A 27693-nucleotide genomic window follows, 5' to 3' on the forward strand; every position below is an offset into this window, starting at 1 on the left:
GCAATTTAGATTGCAGATTGAACACACCACACCCAAATCTAACTCTCTCTGCACATGTTATATCTGCCTCCCCTGCAGTGCACATGGTTTTGCCCAACTGCTAACAAAGGCCCTCATTCCGAGTTGTTCGCTCGCTAGCCGCTTTTCGCAGCAGTGCACACGCTAAGCCGCCGCCCTCTGGGAGTGAATCTTAGCTTAGCTGAATTGCGAACGAAGTATTCGCAATATTGCGAAAAGATTTTTCTTTGCAATTTCTGAGTAGCTCGAGACTTACTCTTCCAGTGCGATCAGTTCAGTCAGTTTCGTTCCTGGTTTGACGTCACAAACACACCCAGCGTTCGCCCAGACACTCCCCCGTTTCTCCAGCCACTCCCGCGTTTTTCCCAGAAACGGCAGCGTTTTTTCACACACTCCCATAAAACGGCCAGTTTCCGCCAAGAAACACCCACTTCCTGTCAATCACACTACGATCAGCAGAACGAAGAAAAAACCTTGTAATGCCGTGAGTAAAATACCAAACTTCTTAGCAAATTTACTTGGCGCAGCCGCAGTGCGAACATTGCGCATGCGCAGTTAGCGGAAAATCGCAACGATGCGAAGGAAAAGAATGAGCGAACAACTCGGAATGAGGGCCAAAGTTCCTGCTGCAATCAACCCAGAATTACCCCCTATGTGGACGCCTCTGGACCATTGCAGCAACACAAAAGATTCCTGCAGATACAACCGCGGCGAAAGGGTCACCACCAACAAATGCTATGGCACAATCAGCACACCTTGGACCAATGATAAAAGTAGATTACGCCCCAGCCAGTGGCTAAAAGTGGTAATTATACAAACTGTATGGATATTTACAATATTGGCTTTTTATTAACTACCAGCACCAACAATATAGGCACGCAATAAATTCAACACTGTGCATATACGCTACGCAAAATAACCAGAGACTGGTGAATTAGGCCCGATTTAGTGTCTTTTTATATTGTTTTGTTTTTTTATATATATTTTTATTAACCTACTATATAAAAATGAAAATCTGTCATTCTGTCCTTCTGTCTGTTTTTCTATACAAATCCACAGTTTACAAGCGAAGAACGTGAAATTTCACATACAAGTGTATTAAAACATGACGGACGCAACTAAAACAATTTTAAATCCCTAGCACCCCTAGGGGGGCAGACAGCAGCACAGAGTATATCAGGAGACAGCATAACTCCGGAATTGCTGGACCCATGTACTCAAAAATTGGTACACATATGCCTTCCAATCTGCCAACAAACACTGTGGGGGGAAGACACCCCTAGCACCCTTAGGGGTGAGCCAGCAGCACTGAGTATTTCCGCAGACAGCATAACTCTGGAATGCCTGCAGCAATTTACAACAAAAAACAAACACTATGGGGGTCAGACACCCCGAGCACCCCTAGGGGTGGGACAGCAGCACAGAATATGTCAGCAGCCAGCAAAACTGTGGAAGGCCTGGAGCAATTTACACCAAACTTGGTACACATCTCACTTACACTCTGGAAACAAAGTCTGTGGGGGTTAGACAACCCTAGCACCCCTAGGGGGTGACACAGCGGCACAGAGTATTTCAGGAGACAGCATAAATCCCGAATGGGTAGACAAATTTACAACAAACTGGGTACACATATGACTTACACTATGGGGAAAAAAATGTGGGGACAGCACAGAGTTTTTTAGCAGACAGCATAACTCTGGAATGCCTGGAGCTATTTACCCCAAACTTGCTACACATATTACTTACACTCTGGGAACAAACACTGTGGGGGTTTCACACCACTAGCACCCCTAGGGGAGGGCCAGCAGCACAGAGTATATCAGGAGATGCATGATATGTCAGTGATGACAGGGCTGCATGGGACAGGGGCAGTGACATGATGTGAGGAGGGGAATGGAGGTAGCACGAACTATGTTATTTATATTGTGTGTTTAATATTTAAATACATTTTTGTTAACAAACATTCTTAAAATCCCGGGCAACGGCCCTCATTCCGAGTTGTTCGCTCGGTAATTTTCTTCGCATCGCAGCGATTTTCCGCTAATTGCGCATGCGCAATGTTCGCACTGCGACTGCGCCAAGTAAATTTGCTAAGAAGTTTGGTATTTTACTCACGGCATTACAAGGATTTTTCTTCGTTCTGGTGATCGTAGTGTGATTGACAGGAAGTGGGTGTTTCTGGGCGGAAACTGGCCGTTTTATGGGAGTGTGTGAAAAACGCTGCCGTTTCTGGGAAAAACACGGGAGTGGCTGGAGAAACGGGGGAGTGTCTGGGCGAACGCTGGGTGTGTTTGTGACGTCAAACCAGGAACGACAAGCACTGAACTGATCGCACTGGAAGAGTAAGTCTCGAGCAACTCAGAAACTGCACAGAAAAATCTTTTCGCAATATTGCGAATACTTAGTTCGCAATTCTGCTAAGCTAAGATACACTCCCAGAGGGCGGCGGCTTAGCGTGTGCACTGCTGCTAAAAGCAGCTTGCGAGCGAAAAACTCGGAATGAGGGCCAACGCCGGGTACTCCAGCTAGTCTAATAATAAATTTTTATCTGGTGGATTAGCACCGGTCTGATTATATTATTGTTGCAGCGCTCTTATTGTGTATATGGTCATTTATTTGACTATTTTTATCTTCATTCTTTAGTACTACTTTAACAGAGACTGCCTATCTCCCTAAACAGCTGCTAGGAAAACCGCACTTTTCATGCGCCCAGGTCAATAAATATATTTTTTTATATTTACCTGCTAATCCTAACCATTCCCTCCCACAGCCTAACTCTAACCGTCACCTCCTACAGCCTAACCCTAGCCGTCACCTCCTGCAGTCTAAACCTAACCACCCCGCCTGCTGCATAACCATGTCCTGCCCCCCCTTCCCTCACAACTAGTGACTATCCCTAACTTCACTGCAACATGGCTTGTCCAAATGCACAGTTACTTTTTTTTTTTTTTGCTTTGCTCTCATCAGAATCTGGCTGTAAGAGATTATTTTTTGTGTTCCTTCTGCATAAACACAGTGTTGCTCATCTCCTTAAGTACAGAAAGCATTTAGCAGACCAGCTGCTTCCTCATCCGTATCCTCCTTCCCCCCCAAAAAAAAATGAAAAATAATTTAAAATACTAAATAAATGAAACTAAACTCTTGGCTTAGTAAATATCTAAAAAACTTTTATTTTATTTTAAGTGCAGTATATATTTGATAAATGTTTAATTTATAAAACTTGCACGCTGTCTGTTCAATCTTGCTGATACTCTCAGATACTTCCAGGAGGAAAAGTGATGTTTGTACAAGTGACATCTTATTCAATCATAAACAATGAAGGTTAAAATGTTGAACAAAAGAAAAAAAGGAAACTACTGTAGCATGGAAAGCGGCAGCCATCCTGGTTTCAGTAAATAAGAAAGCTACTTACGCTTTTTCCAGAAATGCGTCCCGGGACATGTTCTGTGCCAGCAAATTTGTTGCCAGATTGAAAATCTCATCTGTCCACTCCTAAGTAGATATAAAATAAACATGCTTTAGCTAAAGTACAAAACCCATACAGTGTTTAGTGGGATCTTTCTTTTGTAGCCAACCAAATATTTTTATGTTGCATGGTAAGGAGACAACAGTGGTGTAAACAACGTCTGGTGTCATTCTTACCTGCAAATACTTAACAATTTAAGTAAATATACAATACACAAGTAACGTGGACATCTTACCATCAGCTGAAGGCTCTAAAGGTCATTTATGAAGTGTAAATTCGGCAGGGGGGCAGTACATTTCTATTTGTAATGTCCATTATGATCTGCCTTGTGCATAACACAGAACTGCCGACACAGCAGCCCATCATCATACGTCATCATGATCCCTCCTGGGGGTGTGGCTATGATGACGTGATTCGGTGGAGATCGAGCCATGCACAGCCCACTTTACTTAGTAAGTGGGCGGCACCCAGCTGATGGCAGACAAACCTGAATGCACTTATGGGCAGCCAGGAGAACCATCCGCAATTTGGAGGCCTCCTGGACGCTCCGGAAGAGTAGACAAGTATGCTGTAAGCTTTTTGTTGATGATGAACTTTCAAGCTGTTGACAGGAACAAAGGAGCATGTACATGAGAAACGAGTGTAGACATGCGTCACTGTGGCTGGAACGTAGCTTACGTTGCCTTGAGCAGCCCCTGTCCCTTACGCATGCCAGTAAAACCCCTTTTGAATGAGCGCATGTTCATCACTGTGAGTGGGATATACATTCCAAGCTTTCGGCCCAACCAGGACAAAGCTGTCCCAATCAGGGCAGAGGTACAAGACCCCCAAGTCAAGGATGTTCTACCTAACTCATGATCGTTGTGAATGTGCACCCTTATAGTCTACAGCAGGTGTATACAACATGCTGCCCTCCAGCTGTTTTAGAACTACATATCCCAGCATGCACTGCCACAGTTTTGCTATTAGATCATGCTAAAATTGTGGCAGGGCATGCTGTGATGTGTGGTTCCACAAAAGTTGAAGGACCACATGTTGAATACCCCTGGAGTAGAGAGTTAGGGGTATACGTACTTACTAAGGTGTGAGGTTTTTTTTTAGAAGTGGACTGTGGAGATGTTACCCATAGCTACCAATCAGAATCTAGCTATTATCTTATAGAAGCAGCTAGATAAATGTTAAGTGGAATCTGATTGGTTGCTATGGGCAACATCTCCAATTCAAAAAAAAAACTCACACTTTAGTAAATATACCCCTTAGTCTTTCCTGTGAAAGGGTGTAGTTTGTCTTTCAAGTGTTCAAATATCGAACATTTAAGTATACTATACATTTTCTGCCAGCCCTCACTGGGCCAGTAACTATATATCGTACTATTGGCATTTTACAAGCATCCTCTGCCTCTTGCTGTACAGTATTTTCAACCATATCTCCACCACCTTTGCTCTATAATTGTGAAAAGGTGTTTAAGTAAATTCCTTCCATTAAGCTACAGTATAAATCTCCATTATAGAGAGCAACATGACACCACCTCCTGCAAGCCACACTATGGGGCTAATTCAGACCTGATCGCTGCTGCGGGCGATCAGGTCTGAACAGCACATGTGTATGCACCGCAATGCGCAGGCGCGACGGTCCGCAGCGCTGGGGAGTACCGGGCAGCGACGGGATGGTGGGAAAAATCCGTTCGCACCGGCAATCGCAAGAAGATTGACAGGAAGGGGGCGTTTGTGGGTGGCAACTGACCGATTCTAGGGAGTGTCCGAAAAACGCAGGCGGCACTCAGCATTTTGTGGGAGGATTCGTGACGTCCGCTCCGGCTCGATCATCGCAGCGGCTGAGCAAGTCCTGGACTGTGCAGAGACTGCACAAACTGCTGTTTGTGCAGCTCTCATGCACATGCGATCGCACCCCTGCACAGCGAATTCCCCCTCCCCCTGTAGGCGGCGACTACCTGATCGCAGGGATGTAAAAAATGCACCCTAGCGATCAGGTCTGAATTAGCACCAATATTATAGAGAGGGGTTGCAAGTTTGTTCATATTATTTAAATAGTGCATATAGCAACATATATATGTTTATAAAAATAAATAGTAAATACTTGTGATGAAAAGTGGGAGGCAGCGCTCCACAAGCTCTGGAGCCGAGCGTACGCAAACTACGGATGATGCAGAGTCAAACACTCTATCACATCTTCACTTGGGATTGCTCATGTCATCTTAGGGTGGACTGGAAGCTGTAAGACTACTCTTGCCACAGCTGGCCAGTATTACTGTGGAACAGCCCGGAAAACATTTTATATCACTGTGACAAGTGGCGACAGAATATCTATAATTTTGATAAACATGTTCCTTAGACCAGTGGTTCCCAAACTGGGTGCACTTGCAGGGTTGCCTTGGGATGGCGGTCAGGACCAATTAAAATTATTTATGGTCAAAGTACTAGGCAAAAGCCATGCTGGTGGCTGCCAATCATAAAATATGTGGACATACAGAAGCGAATCCTGTCCTTTGCCACATACCTGACCCTAAGGATGACATACAAAACAATTTACATAATTTAATATATAGATTTTAATTTCTCAAGAAACTTTTGGCCTACATGTGCCTTGAAAAAAATTCTCTAGGGCAGGCCTGGCCAACCTGTGGCTCTCCTGCTGCTGTAAAACTACAAGTCCCATCATGCCTTGCCACAGTTTTGCTATTAGGGAATGCTAAAACTGTTGCAGGGCATGCTGGGATGTGTAGTTTCACAACATCTGGAGAGCCAGGCCTGCTCTAGGGCGCCGTGAATCATAAAAGTTTCGTAACCACTGCCTAAGACTGTAAGGTTAATGGGAAAAAGGACTGATGTGAATGCTACATATTATCTGTATAATGCTGCGCTGTATGATTGATACCATATAAATAATGAAGCCGGGCATAAATTATGCAATTATCGTCCCGATCTGCGGATTATCGGTGGATCGGAACGATAATTGCATAGTGTATGGCAACTACTGATTAGCGATCATCGGACGGTTGGGCATGAAAAGTCTTAGAACACGCCCGACTGACCTGATCATTGGTTGGCCGCATCTGTCGGTATATGTGCTGCAGCGGCCAACCGCCCAACCTTTTTTCTCCTTTTCTTTCACATGGGGAAAAGGAAAATTTTTCCTCCCCAAGGGAAGAACACAGATATGGAATTTGACCATTTTGCAGACATTTAGGAGATTGATATATAAAGAGGAGATACAGTACATAGAGATAGATAGATAGATAGATAGATAGATAGATAGATAGATAGATAGATAGATAGATAGATAGATAGATAGATAGATAGATAGATAGATAGATAGATAGATACCGTGTTAATAAATTGGGCCTTTATAACACCAGATTTCAGCAGGGATATTTCTCACAAAGTTTATCAGACCTTCTACCATCTAGCCTGGAAATGCAATTCCAACACAGCACAGTTGTTTTAATAATGAGCAGCCCACGAATGATGTCTCTATTTTCCTCTAACTGGATCAGTAATTCAAATTTATGTCCCTCTCAATAAAAAATGCTCAATACCAGAGTCCTAATAACAAGAGCCCTCAGAAGACAGGCAAGTACAGCGTCACAGAAGCCCATTTGTCAACCAGGAAGACATTAATCTTCACAAAGAGTTTAGCAAAAGCGTTTTACTTTGTCATGGACAATTTAGTAACTAAATAGCAAATATTTAACATACAAATATGTGAAATTCTGAATGTAAATAGAGGTAATGAAATGAATAATCAGCGGAAAAATTGGCACAGTGAGTGAATCTTAGTTAATAATTGCTGGCTTACGGGGAAGTTATTTATCAGCTTTTTCAAGAGTGGTTATTCTGGTGTTGCTATGTTTAATATAGATATTTAAAGGCACACTGTACTAAAATAAAAACAAAGGGGGTTATTCAAGATTGTTAGCAAACCAAAAAAGTTTGCAATTGGGCAAAACCATGTTGCACTGCAGGTGAGGCAGATGTAACATGTGCAGAGAGAATTAGATGTGGGTGGTTGTTTTGTCTCTGTGCAGGGTAAATAATGGCTGCATTATTTTTACACAGCAATTTAAATTTCAGTTTGAACACACCCCACCCAAATCTAAATCTCTCTGTACACGTTAAGGGGGGTACTCACGAAGTGATCGCTGCTTAAAATCTAAGCAATCTGACTAGATTGCTTAGATTTTAAGCAGCGATCACTCCGTGTGTACCCCTCACAGCGATAGCGATGCGCAGCCCCGCGCATCGCTGGTGCTAGCAGGTCGCTCACTTCACCCGCTGGGTCAAATGAGCGCCCCCCCCCCCCACCACCGCCAGCACGCTCAGCACACATCGCGCTGTGCTGAGCGGGGGGAGAGATGTGTGCGCATCGCTATCGCCGGTGCTAGATTGAGCCTGCATGCAGGCTCAATCTAGCGGGTCGCTCACTTCACCGTTGTGTGAAGTGAGCGGCCCCCCGTCGGCTTTCCCCCTCGCTCTGCACATCGCGCTGTGCTGAGCGGGGTGAGAGATGTGTGCTGAGCGGTCTGTGTTAAGATCGCTCAGCACACATCTCTCCCGTGAGTACCCCCCTTAAGTATTGATGAAGTGCAAACAGATTTTACATGATAAAGATTTCTGGGAACTTTGACCACTAGGAGCGCTGTTGCACTGGCTATTGTTTCATTAATGTCTCAGTCAAGCAGTACACCAGCTATCATGTATGCTATGTTAGTAAATGTACAGTAAATACTGTATTCCTAGACATTAGGTTCATTGTAAAAACTGTCTTTGGTTCATATGAGCCTCGATATGTGCGGAAACAAAGAATAGTGAGAATAATCCACACCTCTATATATTCCGTTAATAGGCAATCATTTATTTTTTTGCACTTGAAAACTGTCTGTCTCTGAATACATGATAACGCATGTCATCTACACACAGCGCAGGCTACTATATTGCATGCTTATCCAATGTAGCGGAAAATACAACCCATCAACCTACTTTTAACCAATGACATAACGGAGGTACCAAACCAAACACTTAAATATATATATATATATATATATATACAGGTTGAGTATCCCTTATCCAAAATGCTTGGGACCAGGAGTATTTTGGATATCGGATTATTACGTATTTGTTATGCACTCCAGTGTCTGCAGGAATGTACTGGTGTTTGAACTGTTATGCAAAACAAATGGACTCACAGACAAACTGGGGAATATGACATAACGTACACAGAAGGTGATAGGGTAACAAAATACACACAAAGTGAACAGAGAAGCCCAGAAGCTAAGGAACTGGGTATCTCCCTTGTATTAGAACTGCTCAGATGGAAAAAGCAAGATGTTGTGTTTTAATACGTAGAGAACCCGAAATGCTGTTGCTAAGGGCAACAGCAAAACCCTAAAGGGTTACCAACGGGTGTGGCAGTAAACTCCTTGGTCAGAGATGGAATGATAGACACAAGGAGAGACTCCACAATCCTGATTCTCACTTGCAGTGCACAGGTTTTAGCTTACTGCCACTAAACTGACCCCTGACACCTAGCACAGTGAGACAGGATTAGACAGGCAAGTCTTAGAATACAGCCGCAAACTTGCTAAGTTCACAGAGTAGTAACAGAACCCCAGCAAGCTAAACGACTGACTCCAGTCTTACTGCTAGGTCTGGATTGGCAGAGTGTAATACCAAATCCCCAGGCCTATTTGCAGTAAGCAACAAACAAATACAAAGCTACACAGTACTGGCTAACTTTCATGAACTGACTAACCAACAAAGATTCAGCAGCATCTGCTTACCCTGAAAAGAGGCCTTATAAAGCAGGTGCTGTCCACGCCCCACTCAGACCTCACAGACTGTGAGCACAAAAACCAGCACCGGATCCCCTGCCGTGCACAGAGCCTATAACCACTGCACAGCAAAAGACCCGAACCGGAGTATCAGCTGCGCTCAGGTTACTCCACTAGCACTTGTCTCCCGGTTGCCATGACGACGTGGCAGCACAGGGCAGGAGACCCTAACAGTACCCCCCCTCTGACGAGGGGTCAAAGAACCCCTACCACCGGGTTTATCGGGGAACTGCGAGAAGAAAGAGCGTATCAGTCTGGGGGCATGAAGATCACAACTGCGCACCCACGACCGCTCCTCCGGGCCATACCCCTTCCAGTGCACCAAAAATGACAGCCGACCCCGAACCACCTTGGAGTCAAGAATCCGTTCAACAACAAACTCCCTCTGGCCACGTATCAGAAGAGGGGAAGGTCTTCCACTGGAAGAAGGATTACTAATCGCCCGTTTTAAAAGGGAACAATGAAATGTTTTATTGATACCCAAAGAACGGGGCAGATCTAACTGAAATGCCACCGGATTGATAACCCTGGTGATCTTATAAGGGCCGATGAACCGGGGGCCTAACTTATGAGATGGCTGTCTCAACTTCAAATTCTTGGTTGACAACCAGACGAAGTCTCCTAATTTGAAGCTGCAGGGTCTTTTCCGCTTATCAAAAACCCTTTTGGTCACTAATGACACAGACACAAGGGCTTTCTTCACTTTCCGTCAAATACCTCTAAGGACCGAAACCACAGAGGAACCACCAGGCGTGGAGTCCAGGGGGTCAAAAGAATTGGCCTTAGGATGATGCCCATACACACAAAGGAAGGGAGAGATCCCTGTAGCAGAGTGAGCCGCGTTGTTATAGGCAAACTCCGCCATGGACAGATGAGCAACCCAGTCAGTCTGACACTTGGAGACATAACACCTGAGGAACTGCTCCAAGGACTGGTTCACCCTTTCAGTCTGCCCATTAGACTGCGGATGGTAGCCTGACGACAAGCTGACAGAAATCTGGAGATCGGAACAAAATGCCCTCCAGAATTTGGCCACAAACTGGGATCCGCAGTCAGAGACCACATCAAGTGGCAACCCGTGGAGACGCACAACATGCAGCATAAATAATTCAGACAGGCGTCTGGCTGATGGCAGCCCAACCAGTGGAACGAAGTGTGCCATCTTCGAAAACCTGTCAACGACAACCCAGATGGCTGTCATCCCCGAGGATTTGGGCAAGTCCACCACAAAATCCATTGAAATGTGGGTCCATGGCTTAGATGGGATAGAGAGTGGATGTAATGGGCCAACAGGAACCCCTCTAGGAGTCTTATTTCGGGCACAGATGTCACATGCCCGAACCCACTGATCCACATCCTTAGCCACCGAGGGCCACCACACCGCCCTAGATAGCAACTCCCGAGTTCTGGCAATACCCGGGTGACCTGCCGACTTCTTGGCATGGAATTCCAGGAACACTCGCTGTCTTAACCTAGGAGGCACAAACAAAAGACCTACCGGAAGGTCTGGAGGAGCCTGCTCCTGTGCTCTAAGGACTAATGATAAGAGGTCCTGGGTAATGCCCACTTTAATACATGATGGGGAAACAATGGGCAACGGCTCCTCGTGGTCTCCTGGATTGGAGCAAAACTCAGCGAGAGCGCATCAGCCTTGATGTTTTTTGACCCAGGGCGATATGTTATCAAAAAATTAAAGCGAGCAAAAAACAAAGCCCATCGTGCCTGCCTGGCATTGAGACGCTTCGCTGACTCTAAATATGCCAGATTCTTATGGTCAGTGAGAATTGAGACCACAAACTTAGCCCCCTCAAGCCAGTGTCTCCACTCCTCGAGTGCATCCTTAATAGCCAACAATTCCCGGTTACCCACGTCATAATTCATCTCGGCAGGCGAAAATTTACGGGAAAAGTAAGCACAGGGATGAAGGCGATTATCAGACACTCCCATCTGAGAAAGCACTGCCCCAATACCCATCTCAGAGGCATCCACCTCCACCACAAAAGGACGCTCTGGATCTGGGTGTCGCAGCACCTTGGCCGAAACAAATGCCCTTTTGAGACGGGCAAAAGCCGCTTTAGCCTCACAAGACCAGTGAGCAACATCCGCCCCTTTCTTAGTGAGTGCCACCAAGGGCGCCACTATAGACGAAAATCCAGCGATAAATCGTCTATAAAAATTCGCAAAGCCCAGGAAACGCTGAAGCGCCTTCAAACTAGTGGGCTGCACCCAATCCAGGACTGCCTGTACCTTGGAACCCTCCATTTGGAAACCTTCTGGGGAGATAATATATCCTAGAAATGCGATTTGCTGAACTTCAAATTCGCACTTCTCCAGCTTCGCCCCAAGCCGGTGGTCTCTGAGTTTCTGGAGGACTAAGCGTACATGCTTCCGATGTTCCTCCAGGGAATGGGAGAAGATTAGGATGTCATCTAAGTATACAACTAAGAATCTATCCAAATATTCCCTGAGCACATCATTCATGAAATCCTGGAAGACTGCCGGGGCATTACAGAGCCCAAAAGGCATCACCAAATATTCATAATGCCCTGAGTGGGTATTAAAGGCAGTCTTCCATTCATCCCCCTCTCTTATTCGGATTAGATTGTACGCACCGCGTAGGTCAATCTTAGAAAAAATGGTGGCAGTACGAAGCTGGTCAAACAAGACCGAAATGAGAGGCAGTGGGTATGAGTTTTTAATCGTGATACGGTTCAATTCCCTGAAGTCGATGCAGGGTCGCAACGAACCGTCCTTTTTACCCACGAAGAAGAACCCCGACCCAACTGGAGACTGTGAAGGTCTGATAAATCCCTTAGCCAAGTTCTCCTGAATGTACTCTGCCATAGCCTGAGTCTCAGGACGTGACAGGGAGTACAACCTGCTCTTGGGAAGCTTAGCATTTGGCAACAAATCAATGGCACAGTCATAGGGGCGATGGGGAGGTAGTACCTCTGCAACTTTTTTGGAGAACACGTCCGCAAAATCTGCATAACACCCTGGCAATCCTGGCAAACTTAGCTGCGAGAGCCTGACTGGAAGGCTCAAGCAACTCCTGAAACAATCAGTACCCCAACTAAGAATCTCCCCAGAGACCCAGTCAAATTGAGGATTGTGGGCCCTTAACCAGGGTAACCCCAACACCAATGGGGCAAAAGTACAGACAGTCACATAAAAGGACAATTTTTCAGAGTGTGTGGCTCCAATAAACAAAGAAATCTGGCTAGTGCAAGAGGTAATTTTACCTTGGGATAATGGTTCCCCGTTTAACCCACAAATCTCAATTTCCGATGCCAAGGGTACTAAGGGAACAGAGTGTTTCAGGGCGAATTGGCGGTCCATAAAAACCCCGTCGGCCCCACTGTCCACAAAGGCCTCAGTCTTGACAGTTTGACCGAGGATCTTCAAGGTCACCGGAATGATAAAAGTCTTCTTGGGAAATTCTGACTTCTGGCCTGACAGGATATTTCCCATCACCCTCAGGCCCTGAAGTTTTCCGGCTTTTCTGGGCATGATACTACCACGTGACCTTTATTCCCACAGTACAAACACAAGCCCTGCTGTCTCCTCCGCGTCTTCTCACGCGAGGAGAGGCGGGTAGCCCCAATCTGCATAGGCTCCTCAGAAAATTCCTCAGAGTCTGAGGTTCCCTTGGGAAGGAAGGAAATCTCAGTCTCCCTTTCAAGCCTACGCTCTCTCAGCCGTCTATCCACCCGGATGGATAACTGCATGAGCTTATCCAAGCTATCAGGCAAGGGATATTGTACCAGTTGGTCCTTTATCTGGTTAGAAAGACCTCTTCGGTACTGGTGTCTCAGGGCTGGGTCACTCCACTGGGTATCACGGGCCAACCTCCGAAACTCCGTACAGTAAACCTCAACTGGCCTTCGCCCTTGCTTAAGGATCGAAATCTGAGCCTCGGCTGAGGCCGTCTTGTCAGGGTCATCATACAACATGCCCAGTGCCGTAAAAAAAGCATCAACACTTTTAAGCGACGGACAGTCAGGCTGCAACCCATATGCCCAGACCTGTGGGTCTCCTTGTAGCAAGGAAATCACTATGCCCACCCGCTGAATCTCCGACCCAGAAGACTGAGGCCTAAGCCGGAAGTATAGCTTGCAGCTCTCCTTGAAACAAAAGAACTGCGAGCGATCTCCAGAAAAACGATCCGGGAGATTTACTTTCGGCTCCTTAACCCCTGCAGGTGCTGCTGCTGCGGGAGCTCCGCCAGCAGCCTGGGAGGTGTGCATTTTAATGGACAAATCATTAAATTGTCGAGTCAGGACCTGCACCTGATCGACCACCTGTTGCAACGTATTTTGAGGGGTATGCTCCATATTCCCACAAAATTTCAACAGGAGTATTAGGCTGCTGAATATGTTATGCACTCCAGTGTCTGCAGGAATGTACTGGTGTTTGAACTGTTATGCAAAACAAATGGACTCACAGACAAACTGGGGAATATGACATAACGTACACAGAAGGTGATAGGGTAACAAAATACACACAAAGTGAACAGAGAAGCCCAGAGGCTAAGGAACTGGGTATCTCCCTTGTATTAGAACTGCTCAGATGGAAATAGCAAGATGTTGTGTTTTAATACGTAGAGAACCCGAAATGCTGTTGCTAAGGGCAACAGCAAAACCCTAAAGGGTTACCAACGGGTGTGGCAGTAAACTCCTTGGTCAGAGATGGAATGATAGACACAAGGAGAGACTCCACAATCCTGATTCTCACTTGCAGTGCACAGGTTTTAGCTTACTGCCACTAAACTGACCCCTGACACCTAGCACAGTGAGACAGGATTAGACAGGCAAGTCTTAGAATACAGCCGCAAACTTGCTAAGTTCACAGAGTAGTAACAGAACCCCAGCAAGCTAAACGACTGACTCCAGTCTTACTGCTAGGTCTGGATTGGCAGAGTGTAATACCAAATCCCCAGGCCTATTTGCAGTAAGCAACAAACAAATACAAAGCTACACAGTACTGGCTAACTTTCATGAACTGACTAACCAACAAAGATTCAGCAGCATCTGCTTACCCTGAAAAGAGGCCTTATAAAGCAGGTGCTGTCCACGCCCCACTCAGACCTCACAGACTGTGAGCACAAAAACCAGCACCGGATCCCCTGCCGTGCACAGAGCCTATAACCACTGCACAGCAAAAGACCCGAACCGGAGTATCAGCTGCGCTCAGGTTACTCCACTAGCACTTGTCTCCCGGTTGCCATGACGACGTGGCAGCACAGGGCAGGAGACCCTAACAGTATTTTGGAATAATTGCATACCATAATGAGATATCATGGTGATAGGACCCAAGTCTAAACACAGAATGCATTTATGTTTCATTTACACCTTATACACACAGCCTGAAGGTCATTTTAGTAAATATTTTTAATAACTTTATGCATTAAACAAAGTGTGTGTACATTCACACAATTCATTTATGTTTCATATACACCTTATACACACACAGCCTGAAGGTCATTTAACACAATATTTTTAATAATTTTGTGTGTTAAACAAAGTTTGTGTACATTGAGCCATCAGAATACAAAGGTTTCACTATTTCACTCTCACTAAAAAAAATCTGTATTTCAGAATATTCCATATTTCGGAATATTTGGATATGGGATACTCAACCTGTATAAATGTATATATATATATATATAAATGCGAAAGCCCTCACTCACTCACTCACTCACTCACTCACCACTAATTCTCTTATTTCCCGATATGTTAGGAAGCTGAAATGTAACATAGGTATTCTGCAGGTGGGAAATAGGAAAACTATTTAATTAGAATTTTAATAAACCTCCCCTAAGAGGATGAACAGGGGATTTACATAATGACGTCATTATAAATGCATGGCTTGCGTTGCGTGAATGATAACGCCCAAACGGACAATCGGATCAAATTTGGATTGCATCTCCAGTGTGTAGAATTTAATAAACTACAAAAATGGTCCAGCCCCTTTTTACCGTATCTGCTACGAATGCTACTCGGGTAACGCCAAGAACCATGGATTTATATTTACTTACATTAAAACGTCTCAAATTTATACCTCTATAGATTTACCAAATTTTTAACACTCATTTATATATACAACCGTCAAATTCAGAAACTCCCATGCGAAGAACGGGTAGAACAGCTAGTATAATATACACATGAAAATGATTGTCTCAAATAAAAAATAGGCTGTATCATATTGCATTTTTGTATGCTTTTGATTCTATTATTTTACTCCGTATTGTAAAGAAATTTGTGGCTAAATTTATTAAGTGGCGGGTTCAAAATCTTGGGGGTTTTGTTATGCTTTTGAAAAATGGTGTTTTATTAAGGCTAAGACCGCTACAAAACCACAAAGAAAGCACACTATAGAATAGAACAGACTAGAACTGATTGTCAAAGCAGCGCTATGTTTTAGACCATGGGAAGGACTGAAAACAATAGAACCTTCCCCCCCCCCCCCTCCCTTCCCCAAGTGATCAAACTGTTTTTTGAAAAACGCTGATTGCTGAAACAGCAGGTAAATGAATCAATTTACAGACAAGATTGATTGACAGGGATATCATCTAATTGGGGTATGGAGGATTATTATGTCTCTCACCAGACATGGCTGAACTTTAACAGAAATACATAAACAAAAATCTAACAGGAATACATAAACAAAAATATTAAATAAAATGATAAAAATAAGAGCACACTACCACAATAACAACAAAATCAAACCGCACAGGACAAAAAACAAACAAAAAAACAACTATATGGAAAACACAACTCAAATAGACAATATACAAAATAAGAAACCAGAAACTTAAAAAAAATAAAGACTCACCACAATTAGTAATCACTGTATATCTTTCTACTACTTCTTTTCTATAACTTTCTCCTTCTCCACATCTCCTTCTCCTGACAAACCCACAAAGAGGAAGTGGGCAGCTGTCTGATTGGGATATAGTTGGGATCCCGGCGCTTGTGATCCCGCCACTCAGTATGCCGACGCTGGAATCCCGACACCTGTCAGAATACAGATGCTGCCTGGCGTGCCAACAGGTGGGACCCCGAACGTAAGTATCCCGGGGAGGTTAGGGTTAGGCTGCGGGGGGAGAGTTAGGCTGCGGAGAGGGAGGGTTAGGTTTAGGCTGCGGGGGGAGAGATAGGCTGCGGGAGGGAGGGTTAGGTTTAGGCTGCGGAGAGGGAGGGTTAGCTTTAGGCTGCGGGAGGGAGGGTTAGGAGGAAGGAGAGGATTAGGCTTAGCAGTCTCCTGCAGCCCTGTCGGCATTTCAAACAGTTGGGATGCCGGGGTCGGCCTGTCGGGGACCCGTATCCAACCCATAGCTTCTATTCCACAGTGATCTTTTTCTATGATGTCAATGAAATTGATTTTTTTTTTTAAATAAAAGCACCATTAAATGAATAGAATAAAATCCTTAGTGGTTTCAACAGCTGCCATGTTGGGTTGTCATTTAGAACCCAGTGGGGATCGACGTTGGTTTCAATGTAGAAAAAATGCTGCTTAGTAAATACTACCTATTAGACCTGAAAGCCTCTGTCACTGCGGTGGTTTTGAAATTATACTAAACCCGCTGCTTAGTGAATTTAGCCCCTGGTCCCTTTGCAAGTGGGCGGGTACGGGTGGGTACGGCGTACCCTTATGAATGTAGCCGTGGGTACGCCGTACCCACCGCCGCCAGGCCACCGCTCCCTCCCTACAACCGCTGCTGCTCACTGCGCCACTGCTGCATGAGGGGAGGAGAGCGCAGCGTGCGCCTGTCCTGCCCCTCAGTGTCTACCTTCAATTCGGCACTGGCCCGTGAGCTAATCAGAGCTCGCGGACCGGCAGCCAAGGCTCCTGATTGGCTGCTGAACCACAAGCTTTTATTGGCTCACGGATCGGCGCCTAATTGAAGGTAGAGTGACACCCGCACCGCCGAACCGCTCTGGAGACTGGGGTGCAGTAGAGGCGCACGCTGCGCTCTCCTCCCCTCAAACACAGGAACAGGACGACAGCAGCACTGCGATAAGCAGCAGGGGAAGGGGGGGCATGTGTACCTGGCGCTGGGGGCATATCTGGCACTAGGGGCATCTCTATCTGGCACTGGGGGCATATCTGGCACTGTGGGGGCATTTCTGTATCTGGCACTGGGGGGACATGTGTATCTGGCACTGGGGGCATTTCTGTATCTGGCACTGGGGGTATCTCTGTGTCTGGTACTGGGGGCAGGGCATTTCTTTATCTGGCGCTGGGGGCATATCTGGCACTGTGGGGACATGTGTATCTGGCACTGGGGGCATTTCTGTATCTGGCACTGGGGGTATCTCTGTATCTGGCACTGGGGGCAGGGCATTTCTGTATCTGGCGCTGGGGGCATATCTGGCACTGCGGGGACATGTGTATCTGGCACTGGGGGCATTTCTGTATCTGGCACTGGGGGTATCTCTGTATCTGGCACTGGGGGTATCTCTGTATCTGGCACTGGGGGCAGGGCATTTCTGTATCTGGCGCTGGGGGCATATCTGGCACTGCGGGGACATGTGTATCTGGCACTGGGGGCATTTCTGTATCTGGCACTGGGGGTATCTCTGTATCTGGCACTGGGGGCAGGGCATTTCTGTATCTGGCGCTGGGGGCATATCTGGCACTGCGGGGACATGTGTATCTGGCACTGGGGGCATTTCTGTATCTGGCACTGGGGGTATCTCTGTATCTGGCACTGGGGGCAGGGCATTTCTGTATCTGGCGCTGGGGGCATATCTGGCACTGCGGGGACATGTGTATCTGGCACTGGGGGCATTTCTGTATCTGGCACTGGGGGTATCTCTGTATCTGGCACTGGGGGCAGGAAATTTCTGTATCTGGCGCTGGGGGCATATCTGGCACTGCGGGGACATGTGTATCTGGCACTGGGGGCATTTCTGTATCTGGCACTGGGGGTATCTCTGTATTTGGCACTGGGGGCAGGGCATTTCTGTATCTGGCGCTGGGGGCATATCTGGCACTGCGGGGACATGTGTATCTGGCACTGGGGGCATTTCTGTATCTGGCACTGGGGGCATTTTTGTATCTGGCACTGGGGGCATATCTGGCATTGGAGGCATATATGTATCTGGCACTGGGGGCATATCTGGCACTGTGGGGGCATTTCTGTATCTGGCACTGGGGGGCAATGTATATCTGACACAGTGGGGGCATTTGTGTATCTGCCACTGTGGGGCAATGTGAATCTGGCACTATTGGGGTCATATGTGTATCTGCCCCCCTTCCCCCCATATGTGTATCACGCCCGCATTTTCATTGGCCACGCCTCATGTGGCATTTGGCCACACCCATTCTTTTGGCGCGCACGCAGTACCTGTAAGACATTTTTTCTACTTGCACCACTGAGTTTAACTCTGGCTTACAGTATATATAATTTTATGGGAAAGTAGAAGATGGTTAAAGATGAGACAACGGCTAAATTATGTTATCAACAACTAAAAATGACCCACCAGTAGTTAGAAGGCACTTTAGACCACTTCATTGCCAAAGAGGCTATAACCAATTTACAATCCATCATGGGAATAGCCAGACTCCAAGGACAGGTAATTATATTTTATAAAGGATATCGCGGAACTGGCAGAATCATTTCTCATTTCAGTAATTGCTGGGTTATAAAAAATATGTATCACATACTTATTTAGGAGCATATTAACAACAACCAAAGTACATTTGTAGTTATTAAATTAATATAGGATGTTGATTACCCTGCCATCTCTTCTACTGTATCTTTGAAAATCAATGCCACTTACAGTAACTGACAGACTTGATATGTATGGTGTCAGGTAATGTTTCCATATTATATTTCCACCATTTACTGTCCTCCTCTACCAAATCTATTATTCTTACACAAACAGTTGTGTTTTTGGAAAATACAAAAATTCACTCACAATTGGCGCTTTTAACAAAACAATATAAGGGGAAGTCCTTACATATAAAAATAACTCAGTGAATAAGATGGATTCCCAATCTTTATGACGACTGTTTCCTGCGTTCAAAGATTCCACAATAACGATATGGCAAGACTCTTATCCCAATAGGATCACTTCCCTGCTTTATATCTCAAAAAGCATAAGAAAGAGGACATAGGCCCTCATTCCGAGTGGTTCGCTCGTTATTTTCCTTCGCATCGGTGCGATTTTCCGCTAACTGCGCATGCGCAATGTTCGCACTGCGGCTGCGCCAAGTAAATTTGCTAAGAAGTTTGGTATTTTACTCACGGCATTACAAGGTTTTTTCTTCGTTCTGCTGATCGTAGTGTGATTGACAGGAAGTTGGTGTTTCTGGGCGGAAACTGGCCGTTTTATGGGTGTGTGTAAAAAAACGCTGCCATTTCTGGGGAAAACGCGGGAGTGGCTGGAGAAACGGGGGAGTGTCTGGGCGAACCCTGGGTGTGTTTGTGACGTCAAACCAGGAACGACAAGCACTGAACTGATCGCACTGGAAGAGTAAGTCTCGAGCTACTCAGAAACTGCAAAGAAAAATCTTTTCGCTATATTGCGAATACTTTGTTCGCAATTCTGCTAAGCTAAGATTCACTCCCAGAGGGCGGCGGCTTAGCGTGTGCACTGCTGCGAAAAGCGGCTAGCGAGCGAACAACTCGGAATTAGGGCCATAGTGCAGCACCGCCAGGAAACAAAAGGGAAATTTATTCACACATCAAAATCACAGATTAAAAGAAGCATGTAGCCACTATCAATGGAATGGAGTTCTCTCTCTTGTCAACCAAATTACCGTCCCAAACGGAACAGGAGTTGAAGAGTCCCGGGTACTTTTTCTCCTAGTCCTGGTAAATGATGGTCCCGACAGAGATTTCCCGATTAAGAAGTTAGAAGCTTTTTTGGACATCCTGTCCTTCATCAGAGGCACCACTACTCTTCCATTGGAACTCTACCTGCCTCCCACTTGTCCTTATCATCCCGTGCCTTCAGATCAGTGCAGTTTCCGGCACTGGGAGAAATCCATAGCAAAGTTCCTTAAACAAAAATTTCACTTCAGAGACTCCACGGCCAAGTCGGAGGCCAACACGTAGACTTCCATGGCCCTGACAAAGTTAATGCACTTTCTCACTAATTAAATTGATTTGTCAATATCTTTTATGCTCTAATATTAAATACAAACATTATTGTATAATTTTTCTGTAAATTCCTTTATACTACATCAATGTGGTAGATTGAGATTGGATGGACATCTTAATCACGCCCTATCATCTACCCTAGATTGAGTGGCTTCTAGTCAGAGCCGTCTTAACAGCAGTGTAGGCCCCTGGGCACAGCAATGCACTGGGCCCCCTACCCACCCATCAGCGGTAGGGGTGGGGGGTGCTATCAGTGGCAGCTTTGATGTCCCACGGGTAGTAGAGGGGTTCTATCTTTCGCTCAGCATGTAGGAACTAGAGAAATAATTTCTGCTAATTACTCCTATACTGCACAGATGGGGCAGGAAGGAGAACACTAAACTGTAGAAGGGGACATTGGGCTGAATGAAGGTGCCAGGGTACGTGACTTCCAGGGTGGTAAAGGGTGTTTAATACACAGGGAAGGGGTCAATAGTGGAGTGGGCTTAATATTCATAATTTTCTGGTGGGAGGACAGCTTGCTTTACTGCAGATATCTCTAGTTCCTGAAAATAGATTTCCTAGCTTTATTGGGATAAAAAAACAAAAAAAACAAAGAGTCCCACCTTTCAGGAGGTACTGGGGACTTGGGGATCAGAGTTCAGGAGCCAGAGCAATCCACCAACGAAAATATAGAACTGCATATTAGGCATGTGGAGCTGGAGCAGGGACCAGCTGCTTGAAAGCTGATATCTCTGGTTTTGGGCATAGTAGAGACAAGCTGCCAGTGTTCTCCAAAAGAGGAGAGTCCCAGCTTTTGAAGTATTCCCTCAGAAAATCTCTAAGTCAGACAGAACTCGAGATATCTGGCTGGAAAGAGCAATTAAGAGGCTTGGATGGGGACCACTGTTTTGAAGTCAGTTATCTGTGGTTCCTCAGGGCCGATTTTCAAAAATCTGGTACCCCTGGAAAGAGGGGACACTCAGCTATCAGCCTAGGGCCCTTTTATTCCTGGGGCCCTTGGGCAAGTGCCCATTGAGCCCATACGAAAAGACGGCCCTGCTTCTAGTGTGGATTCGCAAGGCCTGATTCTTATTTGCACGCAAAGCACAAGCAGCAGCATATATTGGATGTCAGTTTATGCCGCAACAAACTCCTTCCCTCATGCAGATCTGTGCACACAAGTGTGTCTGGATTGAGTTGCCCAATTTTAGTGTTCGCGCACGCTATAATACAGATTGGTGCGTTCTTATGCCACCATCGGTTGTGCTATCGAAACATGCACCAGCACTAATTCAGGTGCAGTTCCTCTATCTGAGTCTGGCCTCCTGTGCTTGTGGCTGTGAGTATGGGATCGCAGGGCATGGAGACACCAGTGACACTCTCATGATATGCCCACTTTTCGTGTGCACTACTAGTCACCGCCCAGGAATGCCCACCACTTTTCCACAACATTTCTGATGCCGTCTGACTCACCTGCAACAGCAACTGTGTGCGTACACTCTGTGTGATGCATGCGCCGTGGGGGGTTTCAAAAACTTTACATATGCGCAGTTACAAAAATAATTGCGGAACTTCGTGAACATCAGCATTGTGTGCGGACTGTGGGCAACTCAGAAGCAGCGCAATGTCTCAGCATCTACAGGCAACACACTGCCTTCAAAAACTATCCAAGAAAGTAGAACATCAATTGCAAAAGAGTTATAGTTCTGATTACTTCTTGAAGTACACTGTACTATTTACTCTTCCTACCAAAATGTTCTAGACACTGACAAAAATGTACTCCCAATGTCCCATCTCCATTTAGGCTTCTAACCCCCAAATGCCTCTTTAGGGGGCCTATTATCTATAGGCAAATTTTTTGTCCATTACAGTATGTATCATTTCTTATTGTCACATTTCATCAGCTACATCTGTAATCTCTGTAGGGACATATTATCGCCTAAGGGGGCAGTGTGCAGCGGGCCCCCTCCCCTGAGTAGCGGGCCTCACTGCCCCCATTACTTTCAGTCCTGCATCTTACCCATACTTACCTACTTTACATTTCTCCTCTCCGCCCAGAGAGGAGACGCTGCAGAAGACTTCGGGGGGCGGGGCCGGGCTGTGACATCATCAAGCCCTGCCCCCACATCGGGAAACGGGTCCGCAGGAAGGGGGGGGGGGCTAAAATGACGCCATGTGCGCTAGAAAGCAGGTCCCTCCTCCTCCACAGCACCATCTCAGTAATGTTCTGTTCCCCTGGGTATTAGCAGGCAGACAAAGAGGGACTTTGTCTGCCTGCTAATACCCAGTCTTGAGTTATTACTGTGTTTGTAGTAAAGTGCTGCATAGTTATGATGATGTGCAAACTACTTGTAACTATCTATCTATCTAAATTGTATGCAAATTCTCAAAAATCAATAAATTATGAGTCAATTAAAAACAAACAAGCAAACATACTTTTTCAAAATAGATTGGATTATGGAACACTCAGAAAAAATATTCACAAATATATTACATAAATAAATAAATAATTGATTTATTACACCTTAAAGAGAAATGCAGAATTTCTCGTGCCAGACTCCCACAGGACTAATAAAACCCCCTCAGATTTTTACCCACTCAGCAAGAGTTGTTCTCAAATGCCATAAATTCTTATCTTGCACTGCCAATGCTCTTTTGTGTCCAGGTCTGCAGAGTATGGCACTGGGGGGTGACACGTGGCTACACCCCATCTGGGTTCAAATTGCTATGTTGCACGCCACCACAAAGTAGCGGCACGTGGAATGGGAGACTGGTTGCAGCATCATGGGGGGCAAGGTTGCATCTCCCCCTTACTCTCGGGCCACTACAGATCTGGGTAATTTGTCTCTGCTCCACCCTCTCTCTAAGCCCCTTTAACGACACCTCACATGTACAATTTCTCCCCATCTCACAGGGCAGTGCATGGATTAGCCATACCTGCAGCTGCACAAATAGTTTTGCTTACTAAAGGCAGGAGCTGAATGTCATCAGAGGCTGCCCTTTACAGGTATACATTGCAGACATGAGTGCACCAACATGCACAAGTGAGTTTTTGTGGGATAATATTATTCAAATGGGATAAAAGAGAATAGATGGCCCATTTATAGAGGCGTTCCCTGCTTTGTGTGACTTAGCCTTTTCTCCTTGCAAAAAGACTACTAGTTAAAAAAACTAATAACCCCCCCCCCCCCCTCCCCCCCAGAGCTTTATACATGCAAAAGTGACATATACTAGACAATCTCAGTCTTATTAGAATATAAATGAGGCAAACTGAGAAATACAAGTCTAGGAGAAAAAATATTGCAAATGAATAAACAGTGTGGTCCTAAAGCAGATGTATTAAGGCGGGAGAAGTGATAAAGCGGTGATAAGTGCAATGTGATGACGCCCCAGCCACACAAGCTCTTAACTGTCAATTTACATATTGCAGCTGATTGGCTGGTGCGTTATGACCTTGCACTTACAGTATCACTGCTTTATCACTTCTCCAGGCTTAATACATCTGTCCCATTGACTTTCATGGGTCCTACAAACCAGAAAAGATAGGCGTAGAGGTTCCTGTGGCAGTATCAAGAACCATGACTTGTAACTATGAATACCACGAAACACGTTAGCCTGTCAGGTAGGCATACAGATCATACAGGATTAACACTGACATCATCAAATTTGCTGTTTATTTATTTTTCTCGGGTGGGGGGGGTGTAATTAGTATTATTGTATAAGAGCTGTAGAGCAGTTTTCTATGATGAATTATGAGTATTTTATCGGGTATGGGTCGACCCAACTTAGGTCGACACTCATTAGGTCGACCACTGAAGGTCGACATTGCCATTAGGTCAACATGCATTAGGTCGACATGGGTGTTAGGTCGACATGTACTAGGTCGACAGGTGAAAAGGTCGACATGAGGTCTTGGACTGTTTTCTCCGTAAAGTGACCGGAAACCCCAATTAGTGCACCGTGTCCCCTTGCATGGCTCGCCATGCTTCGGGCAAGGTGTCTCGCTCCACTACCGCTTCGCTCAGCACAGATTGCCGTTCCAATCGTAGTCCACGTGGATCATTAAGTATGAAAAAAATCCCAAAAATTGAAAAAAAGTGAATAACTCATGTCGACCTTTTGACCTGTCGACCTAGACCATATCGACGTAATGCATGTCTAGCTAATGGCAATCTCGACCTTCAGTGGTCGGCCTAATGAGTGACGACCTAAGTTGTGTCGACCTAACGACCGTAACCCATTTTATCAACTGTAAAACTTCCTGAAGAAAAAAAAAATCCATTTTGATTCCATGATTTCTGAAATTTAAATGTGATACATGCCGAAAAAGATAAACACCTTTGTAGACATTGCATGCAAACAACTAATCGTTCCAAGACACTTGTATTTTAGAAAAAAACTAATAGCTGAGCACTATTCCGAGTCATGCAGAACCTATTCATTGGCCTGATATTTCAAAACCTCAAAGGGTTGAGCATGTGAGGCAGTTCCGTCTATTCAACAATCTTTCTGCAATTTGATGAGTAACTGGAGTTTTACCTGGTAATATCAGACACTGATCTTAATCATTTCAGACTGGGTATGTCACACTGCCTGACCTAAAGTTCAACCATATGACATATACGGCGCTGGTGTTCCTGTCATCATGCTGTCCTAGATATCGCACAGCTATGACTCTCCTCTCAGTGAGGTGTAATAATAAATCATTAGAGACTGCACTTATTACAGTACTCTAAAACAGGATATTATATTATTTTAGAATAAAAGGTAAACTATCATGTAATGAAAATAATTAAATATAAAAGTAAAAAATTCAGCCTGCAAATGTCACAATCTGATAAATCTTCTCCGTAGTCTGTTACAATAATTGTGCAGCAATGCAGTGGCGCACCCAGGGGGGTTTCCGAGCACCCAGAAACCCCCTCCACCAAAAAACAAACCAACTTTTTTTATTATTTTTTTGGCTGCATGAGTATTATTAATGGCTGTCTAGCGTCCTCTGCAGCCTGCTTTCTTCCTGGTGGCACTTGTGAGTGCTTAGTAAAAGTTTACTTTATTTTAATTATAGTATATATATATATATATATCCATGTGCAATTTGTGCATACATATATACACATGTATACACATACATACATATAAACACACACACATATGATATAAATACATGCGTATATATACGTATACTGTATGTGTGTATATATATATATGTATGTATGTTTAATATGCTATGTGTATATGTATATGTGTATATGTATATATATATATATATATATACACACATAGGTGTATATACGGTGTATATATGTGTAGATATGTATGTGTATATATATATATATATATACACACACACACACAGACACACTAGTTTTACGGACCCAGCATATACTGGGTCACCTCCCCCGTGCTTGGCTCCACCCAGTTCTGGAAAAAAAAAACATGCAAATCCTGCGTTTGCCACTGCAATGTTACATATTTGCATTGTACAATAGTATAGAAGATGGTTTATTTTTACCTTTTTTTTATTTTACCACTGAAACCAAAAAGTAATCACAAGAAAAGACTTAGACATGCGGCTTCTCCCGCAGAGGAGTATAAAAAAGTTGGCAAGTATGCTTTAAGCTCAAGTATAATATTCAAACACAAGTAGAGAATATCACACTTAAGGCGCTAAGAGCAGCTAAAACTTTAGTACCCACTGCAAAGCTTCACCATACTTCCCATAAGTTACACAACAGAAAAGATAGAAGGTACAAGAAAGTAAAAGCGCTAAAATCCATATAACTTCCCTTCAATAATTCAAAATCAATTGTTGGAGATTGGTTGGTTTTTCCCCCTTAAGCTCAAGGCAGAGTGCAGTTTCTTGGAAACTCAGACCATAAAGAACATGAAAAAGGAAAAAAAACAATATAATAATGGTATAGTGCATCAATGTCTAGTCCGATAAGAAATATAAAATCCCAGTGATTGTTTCTATGTTGAGTGATGTGTTGATAGTAGATCCATCACCATCTCAGATAGGGGAATCGAATAGTAGCGCATCGTACTCACAAGAGCAACAAGCTAGTAGACCATATAAAGGTATCTTTAATGTCCCGAATAATTCTAGTGTACCTAAACTCACAATATAGTGAAGTTAGATGTGTACATAAAGGTATCTTCATGTCTGCATGGACACCTGGATAAATAGGACGTACCCCAACACATACTTTGGGAAGCTGGACTCTGTATATCCAGGTATCTTTAGGTCCCATTACCATAAGTAGGTGTAATATGTGTTGCTTGGTATGAAATTTATGATGGGCGTACCACACTCACAGTAATAAGCACTGTTACTTGCACATAATGGTATCTTTCTCCTGTTTCCACCAATATCTGACTATAAAATGTTCAAAAACAGTGTTCGGAAGAAAAGGAGGTACAGTTTATTTAAAACTCCAATACAAAGTGGGTATCATAAGACAAAAGTAAAAAAATATTCAGCATAGTAAAACATTTTTTACACAGGCAGCACTTCAAATACACCAGACAGGAGGGGACCAAAAGGTAGAATGGAATAAACCTGATTTATAGCATTCGCCGTTCGGACCTTCTGTTCATCAGTCACCTTGATGATCAAAAGGTCTCCATAGTGGTGTGTAAGTAACAATGGAAAGTTTCCCTCTGCTGCCTGCCAATGCATTTTAATCCTGCTGGATCTTTCTCAGGGAAACTGAATATTTTGGGACTTTTGTCACATTTGAAGCACCTTAGACTCAGACATAGCTAACATGGACACCCCTAGACTCTCCTCAGGAATTTGTGACATTTCTGACCACAGTTTGATCTTCAGCCTTAGTGGGGGGGTTTTGGGCATTGATTTGTCTGTTTTAAAGGTGACACCACTACTATATATATTGTGGCAGGACAGATACTTTGCCACCTGGAAACAACCATAGGGAATTAATAGTGGCTTGGGCCACTGATAGAGTGGCTGTTGGAAGCTACTCACAGGGTCCTGGGGGTAGATGGGAAGTGTGGATGGACCGGGTTCCCATGCATTGGGCCCAGACCAGGTCTTATAGGCTTCCTAGCCCAAGAAACTGCTTCATCAGCCAGCACCTAGCTGCTGGGTTTAAAGCAGAGTCTCTCCCATTAGTCAGGGCTCCTGACGGCAGTTAGTGCCCAGGTGATAGGTCTGCTAGGGACAGTGGGATCCGGAAGACTTGGGCACTAGTGTCAGGAAATCGGGGCATGAAGGGTTCCTTATTAAGTAAAGGGAGTGAG

The 27693-nt window shown here is 44.8% G+C and overlaps 1 protein-coding gene across 3 annotated transcripts in view; it reads right to left on the bottom strand.

Annotated features, from left to right (window-relative positions):
- PLCB1 (phospholipase C beta 1) overlaps positions 1-27693 on the bottom strand; it is a 1298702-nt gene that overhangs the window by 610459 nt on the left and 660550 nt on the right. For all 3 annotated transcript variants that reach the window (XM_063918579.1, XM_063918581.1, XM_063918580.1), the window contains one exon: positions 3431-3510. In XM_063918579.1, coding sequence (XP_063774649.1) covers positions 3431-3510 — 80 coding nt within the window. The remainder of the gene's footprint in view (positions 1-3430; positions 3511-27693) is intronic.

Source organism: Pseudophryne corroboree, chromosome 4, assembly GCF_028390025.1.
Source record: "Pseudophryne corroboree isolate aPseCor3 chromosome 4, aPseCor3.hap2, whole genome shotgun sequence".
Classification (NCBI taxonomy): Eukaryota; Metazoa; Chordata; class Amphibia; order Anura; family Myobatrachidae; genus Pseudophryne; species Pseudophryne corroboree.